General features: G+C 38.2%; 1 protein-coding gene across 3 annotated transcripts in view; it reads left to right on the top strand.

Annotated features, from left to right (window-relative positions):
• AOPEP (aminopeptidase O (putative)) overlaps positions 1 to 15,532 on the top strand; it is a gene marked incomplete at its 3' end in the record, with an annotated part of 232,900 nt that overhangs the window by 110,840 nt on the left and 106,528 nt on the right. Inside the window, exons 6-9 of one of the 3 annotated variants that reach the window (XM_082074083.1) lie at positions 5,277 to 5,466; positions 7,013 to 7,122; positions 12,674 to 12,776; positions 12,895 to 13,002. In XM_082074083.1, the coding sequence (XP_081930209.1) occupies positions 5,277 to 5,466; positions 7,013 to 7,122; positions 12,674 to 12,776; positions 12,895 to 13,002 (511 nt within the window). Of the gene's footprint in view, positions 1 to 5,276; positions 5,467 to 7,012; positions 7,127 to 12,673; positions 12,777 to 12,894; positions 13,003 to 15,532 lie in introns of those variants that run through there. The other 2 variants (XM_082074084.1, XM_082074085.1) reach the window with 2 other exon arrangements.

A 15,532-nucleotide genomic window follows, 5' to 3' on the forward strand; every position in this document is an offset into this window, starting at 1 on the left:
CGTATGCTTTGCCTTTAGGTCAGTATGATCAGTCCTTTTGCAGTAGCGAAGTAAGGTTTCCCGGCATTAAAACAAAATTGCATTTGTAAATTCTTGTCAATATTTTCAGTGTGGTTTATTTTTGTTCATCATGAAGTTCCAGAGCTATTTTGGTATCTGAAGAAAATTTATAAAATTTCCTCTTAGTAACGTCTGGATAAATAAAGTTGTTGACTTGTAAGTTCAAAGACATTGAAAGATGGTGTATGTCACAGTTATATGTGATTAATACATCCTGTCTTTTTATGCAGGTTTTTACTTCAAGGCTGTTCATTTGGTGTTATATAGGATTGGAGAGAATGGGAAATATCAAGAGTTGTTACAAACCTAGTTGTCTGTGTAGCAGCTGTTTGAGCTTAGGATCATGTTATCTTTTTCCTTTTACTGTATAATTTCTTCAGTTTTGTGCCAAGTACCAGTTTTGCTGTTGAACAGTAATAAAGAGAGTTTCTCCTGAGAGGGTTTCACCCTTATTTACACACATACTGACCAATCTGGTTTGGTGCAGTGAAACAAGCAAGACTGAAGTGGTTGTCTGCCGGTTTATGGAGTAGCTGTTCCTCAGGTGCTCAGATCATTAATTAGATGCTTGACTGAATTGTGAGGTTTGGATGTTGAGTTGCTGTGCTGAGTTGATGGATACCATCCTCCTTCCAACACTTTGGAGTTTGTTTTCTTTTTCTATTGCCTACCCGACTGTGTTATTGCATGATTTATGGAGTAAAAAGTTAGCCATCTGCTCTAGAATCACTTTCAGCTGTAACTTCCAGTCACTTGTTGGTTTCCCACTATGATGATAGGAAAGGAAAACTTTACAAAGTTTCCATTATTTCTGGAACAATACTCATAGTATTCTAAGTACCAGATCCTTGTCTCTGCAACTGCATCTGCCTATCTATTTGAGTTTCTGGTACACTATAAACCTAGGAGATTAAAAATGTTGTATCTGTAGTTGTCTCAGTACTGGACTGTACCATACACCAGTATGCTGGAGATGACAGAGGTAGGTAAGTGGATGTTGCATGGTCTTGTGTCTGCATTCCAATGGCACAAATGTCCACAAGGATAAATTAAGCTAACACTCAAAGTCTGATGTAGATACCGCAGACAATATACTAATACTGTTCTTTGTATCACTGGAATAACGTAGGTTGAAGGCAACTGATGAGAGATTGCATAAACTGTGTGTAAAGAGCTGCCATTTAACTGTCTAACTTTCTCAAATTATGGTAATCTTTAAATGCATATGTTAATTTTAATGCATTCCTGTTTTTAGAGAGATTTCCCCTGCTTCCTTCTACATATTTAAGCGATTTTCTAGAAGTACAGTAACTGTCTAACCCATTTACCATCTGACTACCTTTTTCTAAATAGGAAAAGATACATTATAACTTCCATCTCTAATAATGATTTTGCTTTTGACTCCAAAAGCATAATTTTTCCAGCTTATATGGTCTTTGCTCTGTTATTTCAATAAATACATAAGAAAATGTATCTGCAAAGCCCTGTGTGTTAAGAGGGAAAGACTTCTACTTCAAAAGGAATGGAACAAGTCTGTTAGAAATGAGCGTCATGTTCCTAGCTTTAAAGTTCTTGCACGTACATTTGGCCTGAGTTTGTGCTATGTGTCTCATCTGATTATGCGTGAGCAGCCAAAGATAGCACATTGCTGCAGCCTGCGTGCAAAGCGGCACCTGCATCTAAGTCATAAGTCTGGAGAAAATTTTTGCAAAATTGCTTTCAGAGGTTTGGCCTCTCAACTGGTCAGATTACTGTTCAGAGCTCTAGGACTCACTGGAAACCTTTTATTTGTTAAAGAGACCATTTACTAAGGACATCTACATGGGTGGATTTGGATGCTGGAACATCAGGACCCTTTGGCCCTTAGCACCAAAAATTTCTTTCCCATTAGGAGTCATTTTTTCCTTCATAGGCCTTCATAACATAGTTGCAGTTCTGAGATTTCCCTTAACCGCAGTTTATCTGGGAGAGGGAACTTCCTCCTTCTTTCAGTCAGTTAATACAAAGGTCTAAGTTATGAGATATGATTCTGGTCAGAATAATAACCTTTTGCTTTAAAAGCATAACCAAGTGTATGCTTGTTGAAAACAAGTCATTAACTTATTTTTCTCTAAGAGCCATTGGGAACTTGTCCAGCTTCCTGGGAAGGACTGGTGTGGTTTTTACTTTTTTGTTAACTGGGAGAGGTTTCCCATCTTCCTTACCGCATCCAGCTAACCTGTTCTGGCCTGCTTTAGAAACTTGGGGCAGACTTGAAAAGACATCAGCTAGAGGCATTTATAAGCTGCACATAGGACAAGGGGTAATGGGTTCAAACTGGAACACAGGAGGTTCCACTTAAATTTGAGAAGAAACTTCTTCTCAGTAAGAGAAACAGAGCACTGGAACAGGCCGCCCAGGGAGGTTGTGGAGTCTCCTACTCTGGAGACATTCAAAACCCACCTGGATGCCTTCCTGTGTAACCTCATCTGGGTGTTCCTGCTCCAGCAGTGGCATTGGACTAGATGATCTTTTGAGGTCCCTTCCAATCCCTAACATTCTGTGATTCTGTGATACCTTGTCAGGTCTTCCTGAAATTGCTGAGGTGAATCCCCTTTGTCTGTTCCTAGTGTATGAATGGATTTATTTCCTTTTCAATTTCAGTTAAAGAAACAGAAATCAAGCTTTGTAATTTGTTCCTAGTAAATCAAATGGATGGTAGAGGGTCAAATTCCTGTTCTGGTTAAACAAACAAACAAACAGCCCACACACACATAAAAATGGCTATTGCAATTTAATCATCATCCTGATTATCTTATTTTTTCATGTAGACACTTCCTTGAATTATTGAGTGTATTAGTAACAACACTGATAGTAACAATGTGCAGCGAATAACATTGAACATCCTAGACAATGTAAGAAAATGTAGATATGGCTAGCATCAGTAGAGGTGGAACAGAGTTTCTGGAATTCAAACGTATTGGAAATACCCAATCTGTATTTTAAATTAATACATAGAATCAAACCTCTCCCCAGACTAACAGATGCTGGACATAATACAGAGACATAGGCAGTCTTTGATAAAGTTACTTTTAAGATAAATGGAAACTTTAGCCTGCTCTGTAGTGATATTTGATGCTATATGAGGCTCTGAATTGGAGATATAACTACTTGTTAAGGGTAAACGAAATAAAAGGATCATTTAAGTTGGTCTCAGTAAAGGAAATTGCTGGTTGTACCCAGAATCGGAAGTGAAATTCTGCTGCAGCACACAATCTTAATTTTGGCCTTGTAGAAAGTTGTATTCTTATTCTTTGGCCAAATTTTAAGACATACACATTTTTTCTCACTGTAGTGATCTGTAATCCTTCCATAAAGGAGAAGATTGTCCAAATGTGGCATTTCTGTTATTTAAGTGATTAGAAAAAGCAGGAACTACAACATTTACTTTTATTGTGTATTTACTACAGTAAAATTAAAATGCAAACCATTCTGTAAGCCTGTTTATAAGGCATGAAGTTACTTTTGTTTTGCTTAACCAAATGGCCGAAACACTGCCAGCAGTATGTCTGGAATGTTATTTACTTGGTCCATTTCTGTGGTTTTTCTTTGTAGCACTGTACACATACCACAGTTAGGGGTCATTTACTTATAACTGACCAAACTAATACCCCTGAAGCTGCAGTTATTCTTCTCATCAGGGGCTTTATAATAAAAGGTTCATCATGTTCTACAGCTTCTGTGGTTGCACTTTTCCCCTCTCTCGCCCTCCCTCACTTCTCTTAATCAGAACTGCTTTTGGCGAAGATTTGGAGAGCCGCTGTTTTTTTTTTTTCCCTTGTTCTCTGTGACTTGATTCCTCTATTAGTACTTCAGTTTCTTACATTGTATCTTACAATGCCAGCTGACTGAAAGGTATTAACTTGTTTTGCGGGATGACTATTATTATTTTATAATGAGATGGCTATTGAGTATGCTTTTCTATTTAAGTATGTATCATATTTTATAGTCTCGGTTCCAGACGTTCAACTGGTTGCAGGAAAACCGTGGGTGTTTTAACATTTCCAACAGAAGGGTAGGGCGGGTGGGGAAACTCTTTGGAATGCTGATGAATAATATTTGACTCTTGCAAATGTCTTAAGGCCATGCGGTCCCCTCCCATGCTTGGAAGGCTAGACTTAAAAACGTGGTCTTGAAGGTATTACCGTCATGCTTTGTTTCCTTTCTAAATGTCTGGAGTTGAGAAAACAGTTGAAATGCTGATTATGGACACGGAGAATTAGTGCAGGAATAATGTGCAGGTGGTGGGCTTTGGTGTGTGCCCTTTCTACTCCTATCTGTGGAACAGTGCTCTGTTAATCCCTTGCATGTTGCCCAGAGGGCTTCATTCTCCCATTTATTTTTTCCTAGATGTACTTAATTTCAAAAATTATGTAACTTTTGAGTTGTTAATGTCTGTAATGTCTACAAGCGTAGCAGAAATTGCCTTACAGCAGAACATGAGTTGGGAACTACATTAACTTGCAATTCAGTGTGTTTTCAACAGCAGAGTAGGAATTCATAACAGTTTTTTTCCACAATTTCTTCTTACGGTCCTTGAGTCCAAAGCAGAGTAGATACAGATTGGGTTGTTCTCCCCTGTTGTGAAAAGCAGATATTTAGTGAATATCAAGACTCCTTCTCACTTCTGTGCTTCCTTCCTCTGCATTTGCAGAAATGATCAACTCTTATCATCAGATGGTATCTTTTTAGCTTGTTTTAAGTTTCAACAAGCATGTGTGCTTTACTACACATGGCTCCTGTTGCTTTTGGGTAGTGATTTGTTTCCTTTATAAAATGTTACTGCTTTGTTTATTTCCAGCTTTGATCATTTAATTGATAAGTGCTTGCTGCCTATATTCACACCTGCTTTTATTGTCTTGGCATATATATAAATGTTACTATTCAAATAAATCAGTCTTGTAATTTGAAAAATATAAAACCTTACTTCTTACAGGTTTGACAGTTCAATACAAAACAACTGCTTGGCAGAATTGTAGTTTGATTCTTTGCCAACCAACAACACAGTACAACCTAGTTCCTAAAAACGCCTGAGCTATAAACTATCAGTCATGACCTAGCATGCATATAGTAATAAGAGGCCGACAAGTCTAGTAAAGCCTCTATATTATTATGGCCATCCAATACATGTTATAGGAGGCCAATAATGTATTTTGTTACTCATTCCTATTGTGCAGCCCACACATCATCTTCCTGTCACAGAGCATACTACCAGGAGGGAGGCATCTCTGTGGAACACGTCTGTGCCATGAAATTGCTCATGCTTGGTTTGGACTGGCCATTGGTGCTCGTGATTGGACTGAAGAATGGATCAGTGAAGGTTTTGCCACTTTTTTAGAAGATATATTTTGGGCTAGGGCACAACAGGTAAGGTTGATGATATGTTACTTCTCAGTTGAATTATGTGGAAATCAAAATTATATACCCTGCTGTGAACTAGATATAAATTAAACCTCCTGTGTTATGAAGACAAGTCTTTTAAAACAATCTTGGAATTTGCATGATAACTTGATTTTAAAAGAAAAAAGTCCTTCCTGATCCACAGTGAACACTAATCTTTACAGAGGTAGAGGTCAGTGCAAATGAGAATGTAAACATGTGTTTGTCAATTATTACCTTCCCACAAATACACTACTCAATTATTACAATTCAGCTATCAAACAGTTGCTCTACATTTCACTTGCGTTGTGTTCCTGAAACTGGAATAATCAGCAGAGCCTTACTGGCTGTTGTCATGTTCCAGGTACTTAATGAAAGCGGTCTGGTTTTGTCCAGTGGATAGCCAAGAAGTGTACCTCAAAACAAAATGGAAGCTGATGAAATAGGGCATCAGCACTTGCACTTTTTCTTTTATACTGCCCAGTGAGAGTTACCCTCATGTCAGAGGCTTAGAAATCATTGTCTGCCTTAAAGCAAAAAGCTCATAAATTTTATGTCAGACAGTAAAGTGTTTCTCTGATCCAAGCCTTATTTTTCTTGTACCTCTAATACTTAAGTGTTTTGTGTGTTAGTCATCTCTTCCTGTGCTTGTGTCAGGCCCTGATTCTACCCCCTAAGTCTGCAGAGCTCCATCTGTGGAAGAGCAGGGAACTGGGAACCGACATCATACACTCTTCTGAGCCTCCCTTTTATTAAATATCAGGCATATTTATAGCACTGAACACAACAGAATTCCTTGTCACCATGTTTCTGGAACAAGAAAAAGAGGAAGGCTGTCTAAACACTTCGCTTTTCCCTTCTGGTCCTAAAACTCATTTCTGCATTATATTGAGCATCTCTCCACTCTGTGAGCTCTTCATCTTAATTCTGTGCTTTTATGAGTCACTTGAAAGCATTTTCATGGTAGTAGACACCCTTCCATGTAGCTGAAGGGAAGGAGTAAGCAACGAAAGGGTGATTAGTATGCTTGTTAATTTATAAGATAAGAAAATGTATTTTTTTTCCTTTTTAGAATGTATGAGTAATTTTGGTGCTGTGCAATCATACAGTTGTACGATTATGAGTATATTCCATAGTGCCTGACTGTAATTTCATGTGATATTATTGGTGTGAAGTCAGAACACAAACCAGCTTTCAAGGCTGGGAATAGTAAAGATGCAACCAAAACCAATATGCCAGGTATCGGCCCTGTACATTCCATTCACTTATTGCCAGTCACTAAAGGGAAAACAACATGCTTTCCTCAGGCAAGAAATATTTAACTGACTATTGATTTGATGCACATAGCAAGGCTTTTGTTTTCCGTAGTGCTCCTGTTAACTCTTACAGCAGCAACTGTTATGTTTTATTTTGTTGTGTTTTTCGTGGCTAGTTGTACTCCTTCCTGCATCTTCTGCAGGTTAAAGGGAAATAAAACAAGTTTATCTTTCTGAAAATTATTATTGTGTGTGATCTGTGTTTTTTGTATACTAAGCAGCTGTCACATGATGAGGTAAAATGGCATCAGGAATTGAAAGCTTTACTTCGCTGGAGACGACTCAGAGATGAGGTGCAGAACTCTGAAGAAGAGCTGCAAATTTTAAGGTAACAATATGACAGTGTAATCTTTGCTTTTACATGTTCTCTCTCCTGTTTTCCACTATTTTCTCCCTTCAAAGGATATGTATTCAAATCATCTGATTAAATCCACTGCATTTCCTTATTTCCTTCTGAAGAAAAAAGAAAAGTCAAATTAAATTGACTAGGTCATTCATCTTCTGTATAATGCAATTGCTTTTCTCTTTGTTATAGAAAGCTTTCAAAAACATGTGATTTAGTTTTGTATAAAATGTCTCTGAGCAGTTTACAAGAGCCTCTATTCAGGGGAAAAAAAAATAAAGGCCGTTTCCTGAACAAAATTCACTGAAGCTGTAACAGATTCACTTTCTGTGGCTGAAGACAAGCACATATGGGAGTATGGTGTCTAACTGCCAAGCTGAATGAAGCTTTAAAAAACAAATGAAAAACCATAATGAACTATATAAATCTGCTCTTTCTTTAGAAGTTACTAATACTACTATGTAAACAAGATTTTGATCTTTAGGTACCAGATGCCAAGCTCAAGTCTTCTTCCATAGCTGAAGACATTACACAGTATGTTTGGGATTGGAAGGGACCTCAAAAGATCATCTAGTCCAAATTCTTGCTTTGCTAATGATTAATAATCTGGGCATCTGGGCTGTTCTGTTTGGTGCCCTGAGGGTTTGCTGTAGTCTTTTATCTTGAGTGGCTTCCTAACATCTCTGCTGCTGGTGCCCCTAGTCTTTGACCAAGAAAGGCAAGTTTACTAATCTTGACTTAAATTAGCCCTACACTGACCAAATCACAGAAGTACAGGGACAGATTTCAAGAGATTATGTAGACCATTCTTCTACCCTGAAATACAGGTAGTATACACAAACCATATGAAGCAAGTTTTTGCTAACGTGTGCTAGAAACCTCCAATGAAAGAGTTTCCATGGTACATAGCTAAGCTGGTTTAGTGTTAACAGTAAAAAGTCGCTTCATAATGCACAGATTAAATATAGTTTACTTCAAACATTGCAGGTTTCTTCTTTTCTTTCACCAAGTGGAAGCAAAGAACAAATTGATCCCTGTGTTGTATATAACCAACTTTTAAATGTTTTTGGAAGGCTTTTGCCATTTCATTTATTTTGAGGTCTTCCCTCCCTTTTTGTGCTTTCTTAGTAGGACTTCAAAGCCTTTTATATTTGGGCAGTGTTCAATGACATAGAAGTTCCTCTCTGTGGCCTCATGTCTTCTGAAAATGTGTCACTGAGTTTGCCTAACTGTACTCCTTCATTGATCTGTTTTACTTAATGTTTATTGATGAATTGTTTATCCTATGTGTCAGTGAAGTTTTGCATTTGCAAGTGTGTGATTTGATGATAGGTGTAAATACAGAAGCAAGCTTTATTGCTAGCTGTCATACAGCTGCTACCAACACAACTACTTATTGACAGATGCTAGGGGTTTAATCTGTGTTAAATTCTTTTTAGGAACATTGGTTCTTGTGATATGAGGCTTATCTGGATGTATACTTCCATTTTCAACATTATGGAATCACATACGTCACATTTTGCATTAATTAAACAGTTGTTACTTTTAATAAAATGTTTGTGGTGTAAATTTTTTAAATTGTTTTTCTAAGGGCCAAAATATCCATTGCAGTTTGAAACTAAGGAAGGATTCATTTATCTTTAAATTGAAATGTGAGCTTTCTATTGACTTCCACAGTTAGTAGATGTTAAATCTCTGTAATAAGCATGCTGTGTACCTTTTGCATAGTGGTGTTCTCAGTGCTAATACAAAAGAATGACAAATCGTTTCTAGTTTGAAAAATATGCCTCTAGTATACACTTCAGGAGAGGAACATCATACCAGCTTGGGTTTCTGGCAATCTCTTTCTTTCTGATGTTTCTAGTTTCCTGTGATTGCATTTAAGGACTTTCCACTGGTTTCAGTCAGGTATAAATATTTTCTGCTGGTTAAGTGGCACGGACTTGCATAGGTTGTCTCTTCATATCCTTACTGTTTTTTAATTTTTTTTTCCTTTGTGAAATTATGTCCATGTGCTTTCCAGAGTTGGTATGTAAGAGAGAAAATTTCCGTCTTGGCATTGCACTGGGTTTTGAGTCTATACTGAGGCTTATGCTGGTTCAGGCTTGTGTTTTTATATAAGAATAATAAACCTAAAAGTTAACTATGTCAGGAAGATAAAAAAGAACAGCCAACCCACTCTTCCCAAGCATAAGCTTATTCTCGAATTACTTTTTTGTTCCCTTCTGAATGATCGTATGATTTTCTGTGCTTTCTCCTGACAGCAGGAAAACCCTGCCTAAAACCTGACCGCTGATCCCATTAACTTTTGATCCAGCAAATACGTACCTGTTCAGACTAGGTGAAAGCCACTCAGCAAACTGATCATCAGCATGATGTTTCTTCTTATGGATATTTAATACTATGTTATAGTAGCACCACATAAGCTACCTGTGAAAAAAGAAGTCAGGTATGAAAGAAATAAGTAACTGTCTTTTCAGCAGACAGCAACTCAGAAAGGCAGCACTGGCAAATCTTATTATTGGAAAAGAATTTGTGGCACTGTAGTGCTCATACAGAATAAGACTTCAGACAGAATACTATGTATTTTCTCAGAGTTTGAAGCAAACTTGCAGGGATAAAAGCACTTGTGAAATATGTCCTGGCACTTATTCTATTGGCAAGCATCAACACCAGCATTCTAATTCAGTCTTTCATTTTATGAAAGCAAAGAAGACTAGAGAAGTCCATTTCATTCTATGGAATAGAGCTGGTGGTGAGACTGCTTCATGTTCTGGTCCCTGTGACTGAACTTCAGTTTGTGATTCTTCATGAAGACAAAACAGTGTTGATAAATAATTCTCAGTTTGTCTCTGAGTTCCACCTGAGTCAAGTCCATTTTCTTCACGATGCAATGCTCTTTGAAGGCTCTGTAGGTGTTTAATAACAAGTTCTATCTCAGTTATAGAAAACATGCCTTTCAGATAGTCTCTTGTGGTCTCTGCATCAGTTTGCATGACTACCCAGCATATCAGAGTATTTAATTACCAAGGACTTCCTGGTGAATTTTTACTTTGTACAATGTACTTCTCCATCTGGAAAAGCAAAAACAAAAACCAAACAAACCCTGCATGTTTTGTTTCCTTCAGAAATTTACCTAATTACCTATCTATCTAATTATGTAAAATGTGCCAGGTAGCAGATTGAATACTTTGATTCAGCTTGCCTTTAGCGTTAGGCCTAGCTTCATCAACTAGGTTAGATGCCAGGTTTTTTAGGTCAGTGTAACAAACATTCAGTCTCTGTACCTTCAAGGTGTTGTAAATATACTCAGCATTGCTTTGAAATAGTGTGCTGAAATACTGATAGCAGAGAACAGGGTAACTTTCTGAATATTTACACTCTTTTGCAGACGTGATCAGGGGTATATATGTGCAAAAGGAAAGAAACTCTGCAGTGCCATCATCCAGATGGGATGCTGCTTCCTAGTCACCTACTAGGATCTACACAGGCACAAAGTTGGTTGAGGGAGGAAGGAAGTATGGTTGCGTAATTTGGAATAATTGTGATTATGGGTGTACTTCAGTTTAGTGTGGATCCTGTAGCCTGTGCTCAAACTCCATTTTTCAGTCTATAGACTGGGCTATTTATTATGAGAGAAATTAAGCACTTTGGGCTTTTTATATAGGCAGAGAACAATGAAGAGTTACGTATGGACTGCCAATAGACCTGCCTTCCAGGAGACTCACGCAGAATGGAAATGGGTAGACCTCTGCTCTTCTAAGTGTGTCTGCAATAGTTACATTGTCTTGAAGAACTGGAGTTACCATAGGATAAGAGTTATTGATCTCCTCTTGACTGACATCAGGCTGATCAGTGAGAGTATTCCATACCATTAGCATCATGCTTTGTATTTCAGGAGAGTTGTGTTTTCCAGCTTGAGAGATCATTTCCTGTTCTGCTCCATTTTGAGTTCTGTTTGGAGTTTTCTTTTGGTTTGGCCCTTTGCCATCCTGCCGTTTTGCAGTGGGCTCTGGGTCCTTTTGCTTTGTTCTCTCTCCCTGGGATCTCCTGTTCAGCACTCAGGTGCTCTCTCTTCCCAGGACTGGCTGCTCAGCACAGACCGAGTTTGTGAGGAATTGCATTGAGTATCACTTACTTTATATTTTATTATTTTATATATATTAGAAGCAGTAGTAGCATATTAGTATTATTTGTTGTTTTATTAAACATGGGTTTCTCCCTTTCCTTTTGATTCCCCTATTTGGGGGTGGGAAGAGTGAAGGAGTGGCTGTTGTGGTTGTGATTGCTAGCTCAGGTTAAACCGCAACATTGTTTTTCTATTTTATTTCAAACAGTTACATTTTATGAAGATTTTACTGTGTGAAGTGAATTTCATGTGCAGAGTTCCTAAATACAGTGCCTGAACAGTGGAAATACCAGCTTAGCACTCTGGACAAAACCGTATTAGGAAGCCATTACATGGATACAAAAAAGGAAGCATGTTTTCCTCAAAGCTGACATACGTATGAAAGAAATTTGATCACAGGGATTAGCTTGTGAGAAGTGTATGAGTCGTGTTGTTTGAAGAATCCTGTACTGCTGTGGCCTGTTCTGTAGGAGCAGTAGGAAAGGTGTTTGTTTAGAAAACTTAGAACTGGAGAGGTTGTTTCAGTTGCAGGGTAAGGTTCCTAAGACAGATATCAGTTCTCAGACCACTGTTAGCTGGGATGTTTTCTGGGTGGAAATAAAAAAGCTAGAGGGCCCTTCAGTGCCTGTGAAGGCACTGCTTACAAATGAAGAAAAAATGTTTGCATAGCTTCTCTTTAGTTTCACTCTGTGCTTATAAGAGCCTAGAAGTCCTCCAAACTTTACTGCTATAGATTTCTGGCATACCAAATGCTGTATTACATTTTAAGATCAGACAGTGAAGAAGTAGGTTTTTTCGAGACACTATTGTGTGTAAACCCCGAACCTGTGTGTGAAACTCTTGATCTTTTAACATTTCAACTACTTTTCTTCCAATCCCAAATGGCAGAAATTAAAACCAGAACATAATAACTTCTGCAGTGTATTACATGCAGGTGATAGACATTATTCTTGCAAGTATAGTCATGTAAACTGTTAAGCCAGTGTTCAGGTATAAGAAGAGATATCTCTAGTTGAATGTAATGACTTCAGTATCCGTCCCTTTCCCTTAAAATTTATTTTTTCTTTCCTCATTTCTCTTTGTTCATAATGTAGCTGTGCACTGTAGAATGGCATGCAGTGTGATCTCATGCTGGCAGCAAAAAGAGTGTACCAACTTAGTGATGAATTTCATTTATACCCCACCTGTCTGGTCAGCTATGTTCAAAATGGCATTAAAAGTATGATTTCTTTGTTTGTTTGCCTGTCTAAGCCAAGTTATTTACTTATGGTAAAGACTGAACTAGTCACAGGTGTCTAAAATTACTATGTAATTCACAATGCTTTCAACTATGAGAACATGTAATGTATGAAGTTAGTTCTTTACTTAGTTATCCAAGACTTAAATTTAAGTATGTTACCATTTTAGGCCCAAAAAGGAGAGCACGGGAGAACTGAGTGAGTCTGGAGCATCTGTTGTCAAACATGGTCTTAAAGCAGAAAAAATCTTCATGCAGGTTCACTATTTGAAGGTGAGTACTGTCAGCTGATTTTTATTGACATTGCTTTATTAATATGATAAAGACTTCTTTCTTCTAGACATCAGCTGATTCACAGCATCCTGTTTGTTTCTGGCTTAATTTCTTACAGGGTTATTTCCTTTTGCGGTCTCTGGCAAGGACAATAGGGGAGGCTTCATACCTTGCATCTTTACGAAAATTTGTTCATAAGTTCCATGGGCAACTTGTCCTTTCTCAGGTACTGTGCTTGGGGTTGTTCCAAACTTTCTGAAAAAACAAATGACCTAAATGTTCAGTTTGACCTTCTGAATCACCACTTCTGGCTGTGGTGAAAGATGCAATTGTAGTTTGGCAATATTGGTGAAATCCCTACCTGCTAGAGGGCAGGACATTTTTTCAGGGTGATACATAAATTGGACACCCTGCTAGTATCTGATAATATTTTTTTTTCTTCTTTTAACTTGATACTTTGAAATGTCAACGCTCATAGGTGCTGATATTCTCAAAGACAGGGTCATTTACCATACTGGAATTGTTTCCCGTAGTATTTTAGCTTATGGGTTTTGCTTGTGATCAGTCAATCTTTTCCCTTACACCTCTTTGTTTCTGTTAGAGAGGAAACACAAGGTAGGAGTGTAACTGAAAACTTCTATAAATTGTAGCAGTCTGTGCATTTTATATTTCTGACTTTATTTCCTTCCTCTCTGCTTGTTACTTCATTCAATGATTATCATTTCACAGTCTTTCTCATGAGGACAGTCTCATTCTCACCAAGTCAGACTGATGTGCCCATCACTCTGTGATAGTGCACCCACCTGTATTACAGTCTTGTCACAGCCTCTGTATAGGTTTCCTCATCATGGTCCATACTCCCATGCTTTCTAAAACAATCTGTTACTGAGGTGTTAATCTAAAAGGCATGTTTAAGACGTGCTGCTTCTTTCTTTCAGTAGACTTTCTCTAACAGTGATACCATGCAGTGGCAGCCCACTCTTAAAAGCAGTTGTTGTCATACTTCAGGATTTCTTCCTGGATTGGTGAAGGCTTGGTTGTAAAAAATAATGTTGAATTAGGAATCAGAATCTGCTGCCCTCCCTAGGTCCAACTGCATATATTAATTACTTGAACTACAGACTTAGGTTTTTCTCTTGCTGGCATAAATGGTGTATAATTGTAGCATGCAGAATAGAACAGCTTCAAAAAGAAAGATTGAACAAGTCACACCATATTGTACCATCTGTCACATAAAGAACCCAGTTGGGGTTCTAAGTGGAAAGGTACCTCCCCCTACGTCTTTCTGAAAGTGTCCTGTAGCCACTGGCTGTAGCATTAAAAGGGGGGCTGTCTTGTCCTCCAGTGTTTTGTTTTGAGAAGGGAATGACATGGTTCTCCAAACCCGAAGTTCTAGGAGACCTTGTCATCCAGCTTGCACCATGTAACTGCAGCTTGTTGACTTTCTGATGCTGTGAAGACAGTCATTCATGGGGTTGTCTGTGAACCAGCTGTGCCTGTAACAAAGGCACAACATGATAAATGGTTGGCATCACTAGAAGAGCAGTGTGATAAGAGTGAGGGGCAGGGGAAGAGGGGAGAGAAGAGGTATGAATGAACTTCTGAAACCGGTTTCTTTGAAGTCTGTCTTTTCTGAAGTTACAGTTGAAGTCTTTGAGAGGATTCAGGATGGTGACAAATGTCTCCTTGCAAAACAGAGTAAGGGCCTCTGATTTTTATGGAATGGGGTCTAACACATAACTGTTTCTTCCAGCCACAATGATTCTTTGCTCCTGCACTTGCTGTTTTGAATCTCACTCTTATGGGGTGAGATGTATGCCCACGTATCTTACAAGTAGCTCACAGACCCATGGATTCTTTCGTATGTCAACTCACCCAGAAGTTAGGCATAGTAGCTTTATTGCAACAGCTCTGCCCTGTGAAGGAACATTTGGAGTGCTCAGGGAGTTAAAGTTTCCACTGCTGCAGCTGACTACTGTACCATGTTACTGAGACGCTGAGCAGTTATGTTTGGGCATAGCGTGGAGGATGCCAGTGACTCTATGAGCCTTGTCTACACTATGGTGTGCAAAATCATAAATATGACACTCCACTATTACAAAGCTAGAAACCTACAGAAATCATGAAACTGCTAAAGCATGAAGCAGCCCAGTGTTTTAGTCTGCAGGTAGGAAAGGTGCGCACATTTTGCTGAGAAAAAGTCAACTTGTTGCTCCTGGTTGATGTGAGATGAGTTGTGTCAGTGGACTGTTTAAATGCTGCAAAATATCTTAGCACATTATACTATTAGTTATGATAGCTAGATTGCATTGTAATTGAACTACCCATTTACTAGACTTCTCCCTTTATCCATCATTCTGCTATGAAATGTCAATTTGTAGCTTATCTGCCTCCACTCTCATAAGATGAAACACTGTATGTTGTTTCTGCACCCAGAAACAACCATTTTTCGTATTACATAGACAATTGTTCAGTCTTTTAATGATTCAAGGAAGAGTGATGCTTTTATTTCAGTTTTCTTAGGCTACTCTTTATTTGAATATGTGCAATATGTCCATAGATGCATGCTTAATGTGGGTCAAAAAATATACCTTCCTTCGTTTGAAGATACCTGATTTGGTGGAGAAAATGCTGAGTACTATAGAACTTTTATTGTGTGCTTTTTCTGCTTTTACCTTGTTTCACAGCATTCTAAATCCAGCTCCCATTGAAGTTGCTAGGAAGGGAATTTTAACGTCATCCTGTTATTTGGCCAC

Source organism: Streptopelia decaocto, assembly GCF_964273445.1.
Source record: "Streptopelia decaocto genome assembly, chromosome: Z".
In the NCBI taxonomy this organism is placed as follows: Eukaryota; Metazoa; Chordata; class Aves; order Columbiformes; family Columbidae; genus Streptopelia; species Streptopelia decaocto.